At 36.5% G+C, this 12,043-nt stretch overlaps 1 protein-coding gene and 1 long non-coding RNA gene across 2 annotated transcripts in view; one reads left to right on the forward strand and one right to left on the reverse strand.

Moving 5' to 3' along the window:
- On the forward strand, positions 1-2,514 carry LOC120416725 (uncharacterized). The gene is made up of 2 exons (XR_005605378.2): positions 1-692; positions 752-2,514. It is a non-coding gene; the product is annotated as an uncharacterized LOC120416725 (long non-coding RNA).
- LOC128093765 (pre-mRNA-splicing regulator WTAP-like) overlaps positions 2,307-12,043 on the reverse strand; it is a 26,425-nt gene continuing 16,688 nt past the window's right edge. Inside the window, exons 3-5 of the mRNA XM_052711497.1 lie at positions 3,902-4,026; positions 3,431-3,764; positions 2,307-3,349 (exon numbers count right to left, since the gene is read on the reverse strand). Of these exons, the coding sequence (XP_052567457.1) occupies positions 2,544-3,349; positions 3,431-3,764; positions 3,902-4,026 (1,265 nt within the window). The 3' untranslated portion in view covers positions 2,307-2,543. The remainder of the gene's footprint in view (positions 3,350-3,430; positions 3,765-3,901; positions 4,027-12,043) is intronic.

The following is a 12,043-nucleotide window of genomic DNA, read 5'->3' on the forward strand; positions in this document are numbered from 1 at the left end:
TGCAACAAGTTGCAAAAAGAGGATTTTTTCAGCACGAGTCGTACATTTATCCAACGAGGTTCACCGAGTTGGATAAATACGACGAGTGCTGAAAAAATCAAGTTTTGCAACGAGTTCCATACAACATTTTTTGCAATTTCGAAAAACACCCATTGAGTGAAATTTTAAGTCGAATTTTCATGTATTTTGTCAATAAATCGTTTAAATCAAAAAAATGTTGAAAAGTGTTACTTTTCGAAACAAGTGCTGAAAAGTGTTGCTATTCGATTCTGTTATTTTTGGTACAGAAAAGTAGGCTATTTCGTCGTTCAAGAATGACAGGAAAAGTAAGTAGTTTCACGACGGAATTGCAAAAAGTACATTTCAGTACTGTTTTTGGCGATGAAAAGTAGGCCATTTCGTCAACGGAATTGCAAAACCAAATTTTAATTCCCCAGCATACAATACCCTTCCAAAGAGTATTGAAAATAGAGCGCGGACTCGGTACAAATTTCCATTTTTTTTCATGGTACCAACCAAAAGTACAACCGTAACGCCTTCGATGAGGCGTTACCATTTTCAGGCGTTACTAAAGTGGAAGGAGATTTTTTTTCCCATCATAGCAATCTCCTCCAAACAAGCAGTGACAGTTTTAAAATAAACAAACCCCGACCGTGGAGAATAAATCGCGATCTGCTAAAAATCCAGATCTGGTGAGTACAATAATTGTGTATTAGCATCATCAATTATGATTAATTCTATGTTGTCACAGTACGGCAAAAGAAAATGGACGCTGAGGCGCTTCTTATGATGATGACGGGCAGATTCGTGGGAAGCAACTCGGCCGTGTCGTCAGATTGTAGCACCAGCAGCAGTAGCACAACGGCGAGCAACACTACCTGCAACTTGGGCCACTTGCAGGCTGCATGTGGCCTACGCTTAAGCAAAGGAAATCCGCATAAAGCTTAGCAGTTTGGACTAGGCTCGCCGTACATATTCAAGTCCGGCATCTAATGACCTGCGGAATCAACTAATGTCCTGCGGAATCAACTCACCACCCTTACCACAACCCTGTCCGTAACGTTCGCTGGCCTCAACGCAGGTTCACGGATGGTCGGCCAGAACAATACATTGTTTCGGAACGGCGGGAATCGACGATGATATCCGTGGTATTGAACGACTACCGCTGCTGCTAACTCAAAGAATGGTTCTTTTACACAAAATGTCAATTATTTAAAAAAAATGCTCTAATAAAGGAATAAAATTGTCAAAAAAGTTTTTTATAAGACTTTTTTTGGTGCCAAAATTAGCTTGTGACTCTTAATGACTCCATTTTGCATTGAATCTGCACACGGCCCCAAGAATTGCTTCCCTGCCGATCTCGCGCACTTTGTTTACGGCCCGAGAAGTTTTCTACGATACGTTACAGTTAGTTTTAATCTGTATTATTGTAGTTCAGAACTCCGTAGGCTATAAAACCCAACCGGACCTTAGTTAAACTCTATTAGTAATAAATCGCCACTTATGGCAAGTGAACCGTGGTCGCACGACTTGATCGTTATTCACCGTCTGGAAGAGTTTCGCTTCCAATTCCCATACAGTCTACTGGCCTTTTTCCTTGTGTGGACTGGGCTACGAAGAGACCTTAACCAGTTATCCAAAATATTCGCATACACCTGTAAGGTTGAACTAGAAAAAAAGAGCTGAAGGTCGGTTCGCATGATTGACAAAAAACACGATTTGACAGTTTATTTTTCTAAAAGATGAAAATATTTGACAGCAGAAAATGTCACCAAAACAGTAACGCCTAAAGTCCATTGAACAAAAACTTGTCACGCTTGATTGCTGAGATTATGCTGAAGGGCTGTGTACCTGTGTACCGCGTTACGGGGTCAAAAATAAATCGCCAGTGTACCCTCTCATTTCCCTTCTCTCTGACCCTTCCCCAAATGATTTCTTTCAGAAGCTGATAATCAAAATCCACACACGACAACACACACACTTTGTATGAATAATTTAACTGTATTTTTTCTCGAAATAATTTAAATTACACATGGGTTTTTTTAGTGTTGTTCTTACTGTTGTTGTTGTTGGTTTTTTTGCTTGATTTACAGTATTAAAATTACAGTTTTCTTAGCTGTTTAAAAATATTGTTTTGTTTTTTTTTGCTGGACAAACGAAAACGGGCGGGAAAAAAATCCTTTCCACTGTATTAATTTAAGACGCTTCTTTTTTCTGGTTTAACGTTTAGTAAGTTTTGCTTGGTTTACTTTTTTGTTTCTTTTTTTTGCTGGGTTTCCACTATGTCGATTAGTTATTACATTCACTTGTTTTTTTTGTTTTGTTTGCTAACGCGTGATTGTTCGCTCACTCTCCCTAATCAAGTTGCGTCTAACCGTTTGATTTTCTACAATAAGTATTATTGTAGCTAGTTTGTATGTTTGTTGTTGTTGTTTTTTTAGCTTAAAGTTCTAATTTCAATGTTGAGTGATTTTCTCAGGAGTCTTGTCGCGCCGGTTTTCCCAAACACAAACACTCACTCGCGGTGGGGGGGTGGAGTTCACTCAGTTCGCACCGTTGGCAGCGAATCCGCCGTCGGGCGCGTCATCGTCCTCTGCCGGGTCGGCCGATAGGACCGATGCCCTCCGCAGCTTCTTCACGCTAAGCTTGGGCGGTGCTTTGCCCTTGCCGGACCGGGTCATGCGCTTGCTGCTGGTCGTCGTCGTGGTCGTGGTCATTTCCTGGTCCTGATCCTGCTGACTGTCGGGGGCCAGCATTTTGCCGTTGTTGGATCCGTCCTCGTAGTGGCCACTGTCTTCCTCGTCGTCTGCGCCGCCGTCCTGTGGGTGGAGATCGTCCGAATCTTCGGCGTAGTTTCGCTTCTTGCCACCAACGGTTTTTGCAGTCCTGTTGTTTGCTTTCTTATTGTTACTACCGGTTGCACTAGTAGCGTTATTACCACCGCAAAGTCTACTGTTGGCGTCTTGCTCGCCACCCAACTCATCACCACCGTTCGGGAGCAAATCCGGATTGCTGTTGCCACTAACACAGTGCGTCCGATTCTGATCAACAACACCACCACTTGAACCACCACTTTGCTTCACCAACTTATTGTTACTCCCATTCACTAGACCCGACTCCGGCTCCGGCTCCGAAGTGTCCATCCGGTTTGGGTCGGCGGCCACGGTGCCATCTTCGCCGCCGTTGTTGGTTGTGCCACAACCGTTGACGTACGAGCGCAGCTGCAGGACCTCCTTCTCCAGGGTTTCCTTCTCGTCCTTGGTGTGCTTCAGCTCCTGCTGCAGGAACACGATCGTGCTCTGCATGCCCTCGACGTCCTCGTCCATCTCCTGCAGGAAGTCGTCCAGCTCTGAAAGTGAACCACACAAAAGATGACAACGGTCAAACTTAGGACATAATTCTGGCTTTAAATTTTCAAAAAAATACTAACCCAATTGTGACTTTTTGACCTCCTCGTTGTAGCTCTTTTGCAGGGCCAGTTCACCCTCGAGCTTGGCCAACCGTCCATTCGAGGTCATCTTGCCCAGTTCTTCGTTTTCCTGGTACAGCAGCCGGCACTTGGCCATCAACCGTTTGCCGGTGTTCGAGTCCGGCGTGAACTTCCACGCGGACAGCTCGTTCTGCGTTTCCTCCAGCTTCGCTTTGGTCTGCTGGAGTTCGTTCTTGAGCTTTTGAAAGAGTATGTTGACGGCCGGATCGAGCAGCGCCGACCGGAGGGCGGCCTGTCCCGGGGCCTGGGCGGTTTTAAGCTCGGCAATTTGACTCTGTGGAACAAGAGAGAGAGAGAGAGAGAGAGAGAGAGAGAGAGAGAGAGAGAGAGAGAGAGAGAGAGAGAGAGAGAGAGAGAGAGAAAGAGAATAAGTTACTAAATCTTAACAACCGGTGAGCTCGGAAAACTTACGGCAAAGTCTTGCATCTCCTGTTCCTTGACGGCGAGTCGCCGGGCCAGAATCCGCTCGCGGCGCTGAGATTCGACATACTGTTGTTTGAGCTTAGACTCGGATTCCTTGATCGATTGAAGTTCCTCTGTGAAGGTGAGAACAGGACAGCGTTTGGTCAGTGATTGAAGTTTTGGAGAGACTACTCAACAATTTTGACAAAAAAGGGGCAATGGGAGTTTCGAATAAGGGAAATCTTTATGTGTGGTAGTTCACGAATGTGGTGCAACTTTAAAAAATATTTAAAATTAGAACGACCAAAGGACTCAATTTCTCAACAGCTTGTGCGTGCATACAAAACATGTTTTTTTTTTTTAAATAATGTTATTTTGTCTTTCCTTTTCAAATATGTTTGAAAAAGGAAAAATTCTAAATCAGATCGATCCAAATCCCTCTCGCGTTCTTTCAATGCGGATTTCTAAGAAAACAAAAAAAAAAATCTTCGGCGAGTTTGCTTCTTGCTGGCAATCACGTGATAGAAGAAGAGAACTCACAAACTATAGTAACGGTCGATACGCCCTCTGAAATTTTGGTGTAGGAATCATCAAATGATTGTTTTTTTTTCTATCATTGGTGTCCATGTTTTTTGTCACGCTATCCAGTTGGGGTATGGGTTATTGAAACATTGTATTTCAAATTCAAAAAATATTCCGCGTTAGTTTTCAATAGATCCTGAGCGTCATTTGAAAACTAAACCGGTTTTAGATCAATTCTCTTTCAATTTATGAATTATGTATTAATGTCAAAATATTTTTAAATGCCCTTTAAAAATGAAAAACAATTAATATTTGATTTGTCTGAGAAAAAAATCAATAATTGTTGTTTATTGTGAAAAAGTGGGTCTCCTACGAATGGCCGAATCTCAAAAGGCCGAATCCCGAAAGGCCGAAATTCAAAAGGCCGAATTAATCGAAAGGCAGAATCCTCATAAGGCCGAGTTCCAAAAGGCCGAATGCTCAAAAGGCCGAATCTCATAAGGCAAACCGCGCCCAAATAGTAGGAAACGCAACTTTGTTTGGAATGCGTTTCCGCCTTTTCGGGCGCGGATTTCTTTTATTATTTTTATAAACCATAGTTATATAGTAATAGTAGTTTTATTTTGCAACGATATCCTGTTAGTTAGACTTTTTATCAGGGCAAGGATGGAAATATAACAAAAATAGCTTTCGAAATAAAGAAGGCATAACTTTTTAGCATTGCTACTAACTAAATTTTTGAAATTTTATTTTATTTGCCGCAAAAAAACAATTGTAATTATTTGAATTCATTTAAATACTTGGCGACGAATGATAAAATTTCGATTATCGGCACCATTAATCAATAAACAAGACTGAAACACTTTTGAAATGCTTTAATTCAATTTACTCTACTCACTTGTATGCATGGTAACAAAATAATCGGTAAAGATAAACAGAATGTACTCAATATGTACTTATTTCGCTTAAAATTCCAAAAAGTATCATAGTTTGTTAGTTTACTGTATCTCTGATCATCAAAATCAATGAAAATCGTTGTAATATGAATAAAATTCTGAATTCCATAATCATTCTGCCTTTCGAGACATTCGGCCTTTTAAGACGTTTTGCCTTCTGAGCAAAAGACAAAATTCGGCCTTTTGAATTTCGGCCTTCCGAGATTCTGCCTTTTGTGTTTTGGCCTTTTGAGGCAATCCCGAAAAAGTAACTTGTTGGCTCGGAATTTGCAAAAAAGTTCTAGCTGTCAAAATGCTTATCCGCCTTTTTCTAGAAATGCTTCATATCTTATAAGCGCTCCATCATATTGCACCAGAGCACCACTAATTTTTCACTTCAAATTGAAATTTCTCGAAAACAAATTAATGAAAGGATCTCATTCTTTCTGCACAGTGTTATTTAAGATGTTTACTGCCTCCAATTCAAATTCCATCCAATTCTGTCAATTCTGTAGAAAATGGCAAGGAAAACCGTAAAAAATCTCGATTTTGCTCTGGGCGGGAAGGGGTTAATTCGAGTCAAACATTTCATTAGGGCACAAAACCAAAAACCGCGATTCGAGAAAATCACTGGCAAAAAGTGGACAACTTGTTTCAATTCCTATTTAAAAAAAAGCTTGACTGGGGTTTTTTTAATGATGATACGATAAAACACATCATTATCCTCAACTCTGCTTCAATGCTTCTTAATTAATGCTGATTTTTGCAATAAAACTTATAATTTTAAAAAATCTCGGTATTGGGCCCTTTTAACTTTCCAATTGTTGTTCAAAATGGGCCCTTTCTAAATGCAATTTCGAAGAGAACTGAAAGAGCACTAAAGCGCTGCCACCTGATTGTTGTTTTTAATGATGTTAATGGGAAATTTTGTTTAGTTAGAAATAATGAGGAATTCAGCGGAAATGCTGATAATTGGTGAAGTTTTGTGATCGAATGGTGAAGATAAGGTATGTAAAACATAAAAATTCTTCAAAAGTGTACTGAACAGCAGCCGCGTATTAAATATTGTATTTCGACGAAGTTTTTTTCAGCAGAAATCCTTGGTAAAACGTAAACCAAACTTTGTTTTAAAGTGAATTTGTGTTAAGAATGTATGACAAGTTCACTTTATAACATAGAAAGTTCCTTAAGGTCGTAGAAGGTGTCCCTCACTTTTGGGTCAATGACTGTCAATGATGGTTTTGAATTCAGGGTCCAGAAATAGTAAATTGAAATGAAAAAATAATCACGATATGTAAAATGCTTCTACAAACAACACAAAGAAAACCATTTTTTGATTGATACATTCTGAATCAAGATTTGAATGTTTGGCCTTTTGCGTTTTTGATTTTTTTAATAGGAAATTGTTTGCTATCAATCTGATTATTGGAGGGCATGTAGGGAGTCTACTAATGAATGGAATGGTGGAATAATCCCAAACATTTACGTTTTGGTGTTGTGCCCTAATGAAATGTTTGGCTCGAATTGACTGTTGCATTATCAAATTATTATTTTCAATATTCCAACACTAGATTACATTTTTTGGAATGGCACCCCAGTACCTTCGAGTAAGACGTAGTCTACGTCAAAAATCTCCCCGCAACAAATTAAAATAGCCTTTTGAAAGAACAGTTTGAAAAAATATAATTCAAGCGCAATTGGGTCCTAAAATGAAGCTTAGATTGCTGATATTACTGTTTAAAGCGATAAAGCTAATTTTTCTGCGTTTAATGACCCTTTGTACGACCACAAAAAGTTTAAAATGGATTTTTAAATTAATTTTGAAAAATTAACCTCGCGGTCCTTCTTGGTAGAAAAGGTCCTACTTGCTCTTTCCAAGGGTACCATAGTTAAAATAAGAAAAAATAAGCACACAGATCATATTTTGAATTGTAAATTTTAAAACTTTATTTATTTAAATCTTTTTTAAATTGAAAATTTAAAAAATCAAAATTTTAATAAAAAACACAATTCAATTCAATTTGGTTTTATTAGTGGATAATCATGTTACAACTAGTTCTTTTGCAGTACATAACAGAGTTTTGGAGTTCCTTCCAACTGTGTGTTTAATCTCAATCCATTTTGGAATGATTTTTGCTTATAACTAAGAGATTACCAAGAGTAAGAAAAAAATAAGAAAAAACTTACTAAATTTGCAAAGGAAAGAAAAAAAAATAGAAAAAGGAAAATTTAAAAAAATAATAAGCTTAAATTTCCCAACATCAACAAAAATTAAAATTCAAAAATATAATTATTTTAAGATTACGAAAGTGCAAAATTCTGATATTCTACCACCTCCTATCATTACGTTTTGTCTATCTAATTTTTTCATGTTTTTACTGTCACTTTTTAATTTTTTTGTGTGTTTGCAGAAAATATGAATAGAATGGTCCATTATCATTTAAATTGTAAAAATAGGCATAGTCTGGGATACTACAGAAATCTTTTTACTTGAAATATAAGAAATGTTAGTAAAAAACTTAGCCAAAGTTGACCCCAAAGAAAATGTATTTTTTTTAAAACATTGACAAAGTCACACAAAACAAGTCAAACTTCCTACCCCTTAAATTTTCTAGAATTTAGTTCTTCTTTCCAATGCTTTCTAAAGATCTAAAATTAGTTGAAAATTTGATTTTTGGATTTTTTTTAAATCGAAACCCGTCTAGAGGCGGTGTTGGGTTGCAGAGGGTTAATAAATAAAAAAAGTAATAGTTTAAAATTCAAGAAAATATAAATTTCTTAAATACCTACTTAAATTCAGAAATTTTTAAATTCCTTAATTTTTAAATTCCTATTTTCTGATATCCTAAAATTCTGAAATTTTTGAACTCTTAGATTATTAAATGTCACCATCTTTGATTTAAAAAAAAAATTCAAAATGCTGAAAAGTGAGCATTTTGAAATCATATTTAAGGTTAGAGAAAAATAAAAAAAAAATCCTGATGTGTATGTAACATTGGTGAGGTTTTCGAATAATCGAATACGAATTTTATTTGAATTTAAGTCTTAAACAAAACTGAGATTTTCTTATTATTTTTATTTTCTTTTTTTTTTGCTAAGGCCGTTGCAAATATTTTTCTAAGTTTATGTCGCCGATTCGATTCGAAAAATCAGGGGGCAAAAAAATATTTTTCCAAAAAACTACAAAATTCTAATGCAAATAGAAGTCTAATCAACTGAAAACAATTATAAATGCATTTTCCTGCGTTTAAAATCATATTAGCGTGTCTGGGATCGATCAAAAATATTTTCAATTTTTGTGGAATTCCGATGTACAGCACCGCAAACAGTTTTTTTCGGCAAAAAGAAAAATCTCTTCAATAATTGGAAATTTTGAAAACTAATGATTGCATAACAACTGGGCAGGTGTAAAATGCACTTTAAAACACTTTTTCTAGCAAGCATCAAAATCCTTCATTATCGACGTTTCGAGATTTTGGGTTTTGAGGTTCAGCCTCATGAGGCAATTCTAGATTTTCAATTTTACAATATCGAATACATAATTTTTAAAAAGTTTGCAATTTTCAGTCATATTTGAATAAGCAATTTCAAATAATTTGATTTATTCATCTAAACATGTTGCGTTTCTTGATACGGAATTTTGCTTTCCTTCTGAGCTTCGTATTAGTCTTTAAACCTAATGAGGGATTATTTTTCTGTTGAATACTTTCTGTGTTTCTATGATTATCTCCATAAATAGTAGTTTATGCAACAAGTCGCAAAAAGAGGATATTTTCAGCACGAGTCGTATATTTATCCAACGAGGTTCACCGAGTTGGATAAATACGACGAGTGCTGAAAAAATCAAGTTTTGCAACGAGTTCCATACAACATTTTTTGCAATTCCGAGAAACACCCATTGAGTGAAATTTTAAGTTAAATTTTCATACTATGAATACAAAGTAGAACTTTTCAGCATTTATTTTGAAAAGTGTTGCTATTTGATTCTGTTATTTTTGGTACAGAAAAGTAGGCTATTTCGTCGCTCAAGAATGACAGGAAAAGTAAGTACTTTGTCCCGCCCTTGTGGATCAATCGGACCGCGCACTGGCTCACAATCCAGAGGTTGCTGGTTCCAATCCCGCGGCGGGCGCTCTAAAATTCTTTGTGTAAATATGAGTATTCGGCGCCGTCGCTCCGTACCATACTCTAGTACACTTAGGAGCCCAGGGCGGCGAAGTCCTTGTAGTTAAAAAGGAAGACACTAGTGGTTGGTACTAGCAATGGTGGCCGACAGCTATAAAGTCAACTTCGTAGGGTATATGACCCTATTTTGGACCTAGTACCTATTTTGGACCTATTTTTATTAATCGAGGTAGTTCAGGCTTTTAAAGTACGAATTCACTGAATCCAACCAACAGAAAGTGTAAGCAGGATCGTTTTGTAGCTTACCTCTTCCAAAAATGTTAACATTTTTGATTATTTCCGCTTTTTCAGCCACTTTTTCCAATGCCAATTTTATTTCCTACCATTTTTCTAGCACATCGATTAGGTCCAAATATTCCGGTATCGTTGCTTATCGGATTTGGCTCACGACACCTTGATGATTTTTTCTGTTTTGCACTGAAACCAAGCAATTTCATCCGGTTTCCGAGCAATGTAACTGTTGTCTATTTAATGCTTTAATGTTTTTCGTCACTAAACCATTGAAATAACTATTCTATTATCGAAAAAAACTCAATTCAAAATATTTTTTCAAATCAGCCACGTTGGATCAGTTTTTGGAGCTATTTTGCCGTCGGTTCAAGGCTATCACCAACACATGTATAAAGAGGTGTTGCCAGTTTTGTTTATCAATTTATTTCGATATTTCATTGACATTAATTGAAATTTTTTAATTTAATATTTTGAATTGCATTCCTTTACTGTAATTATTTGAAATAAATCTAAGCTTTAAAAAGCTAATGATTAACAGAAACAATGAAAATATGTTTTTTAAACGATAAAAATGCAAATTGATGATAGAGATTTAGATGATTCTTAGGACCGATTGCAAAGTATCCCAAAATTTAAACTGATGTTGATTTATTTTTGTCTTAACATCATTATCACCAATTTAGCTGCATATATTTTTAAATTTTGCTTCAAAAAATGCAAACTGGCTACCCTGTTGGAATTGAAGGGGAAACGATTGAAAAACCTAAAGGGTCTAGTTAATTAAATCGTCACCTGTCACCGTGACAGGGGCTGTCAAAATTGCTTACGAGTGGTTTTTGAAAAAGTCGTATGAATTAAATTTAAAAAATCTGGAGTTCGGACCCTGCGGATGTTGCTGAAACAGCCAACGCCGAAATCAATCACTGTAAACAACGCTGCTGCAGCAGTGACGATTATAGGCAAAAAATCGCTTTGCAAACTCAAAGCAAAGAACAAAAAATGTGGGGATTCGAGTAAAAATGTGAACCAAAAAAGCAGTACACCACCGACTGAACCTGAGCCAAGCAGCAGCAGCATCAGAAAAAGCAACAACAGTAAACCAGACCAAAATGCAATGGAAACAAGTGAAATTGCCGAAGAATCTAACGATGGATTCGAGACCGTGCTTTCTAAGCACACTCGCAAATCCCGGAAGCGCTTGCAAGCATATTTGGACGCGGATTACGACTTAAGAACAAAACGAAGAGAGATTGCTGAAGAAGAAACAACAGATGAAGAAGACGAAGATGCCATACAAGCAAAATATTATTACAATAAGTGTTATGAGTTAACGGTTAAATCCTCGAAGGAAGAGGACGAAGAAAAAAGCAAAGAACTTGATAATTTAAGATCCAAATTTGCCCGTAAATATTTGAAACTAAAACAGAAATCGTTAGAAAAAAGGCATGGTATCAATTATTGAAATATAGCCAGACAAGTGATCAAAAACTTTGTAAACTTTCCTCTTCTACTATCCACCTTGAAGAGACGAATGCACAATGGTGTAAAATCTCTATAATAAATCAAAAAAAAAAAAAAAAAAAAAATTAAAAAATCATGAGTTCGTTTTAAAAAGGTCCTAAGCGCTAGTTGTAAACAAATCAATTTTTCGATCAGTTCTCGATCAATTTGCGAATTATAAATAAAAAATGCTTTGAATTGTCATCTGCACGTCTTTTAAATCTTTTAAAAAATCAAATAAGTGTCAGAGATCGTGATGGCTGTTACGACGTATTGCAAACTAATTAGAGAAATATATATATGGAAAATATATGTTTTGTAAGTTTTGACTGATTTTTGCATATCTATCAATATATATATTTTTTTAAATACAGGTACAACGTATTTTTCCACAATTGCCAGCGTTGGCTTATAATAAATTACACTTTTAGATTTTACCGTGTCAATCATGTTAGAAACACAATTGAACCAGCTAAAAAAATAAAAATCTTCGATGTTAACTTTATGAATTTTATGGTTTAAGACATATCTGATTACCGTAAATCTGGGTGACTGTGATAGCCGGGGTGACTTTGTTCGGTTTGAGATTTTTCCGCAAAATGAAGAGTACAAATTAAATACGTACGGAATGGTATGGAATCATACTGACCTTGGTAGAGAAGTGCTCAAAGTACCTCATGAAGATCTTTTCAAGAAAATGTTTGAAAAGTTAGTTAACTATAATTAAGAAAATGTTGATAAATAGCATTGTGAACATGATTTTGAATCGTAAAACGGA

This window comes from Culex pipiens, unplaced genomic scaffold (genome assembly GCF_016801865.2).
Source record: "Culex pipiens pallens isolate TS unplaced genomic scaffold, TS_CPP_V2 Cpp_Un0046, whole genome shotgun sequence".
Lineage (NCBI taxonomy): Eukaryota > Metazoa > Arthropoda > Insecta > Diptera > Culicidae > Culex > Culex pipiens.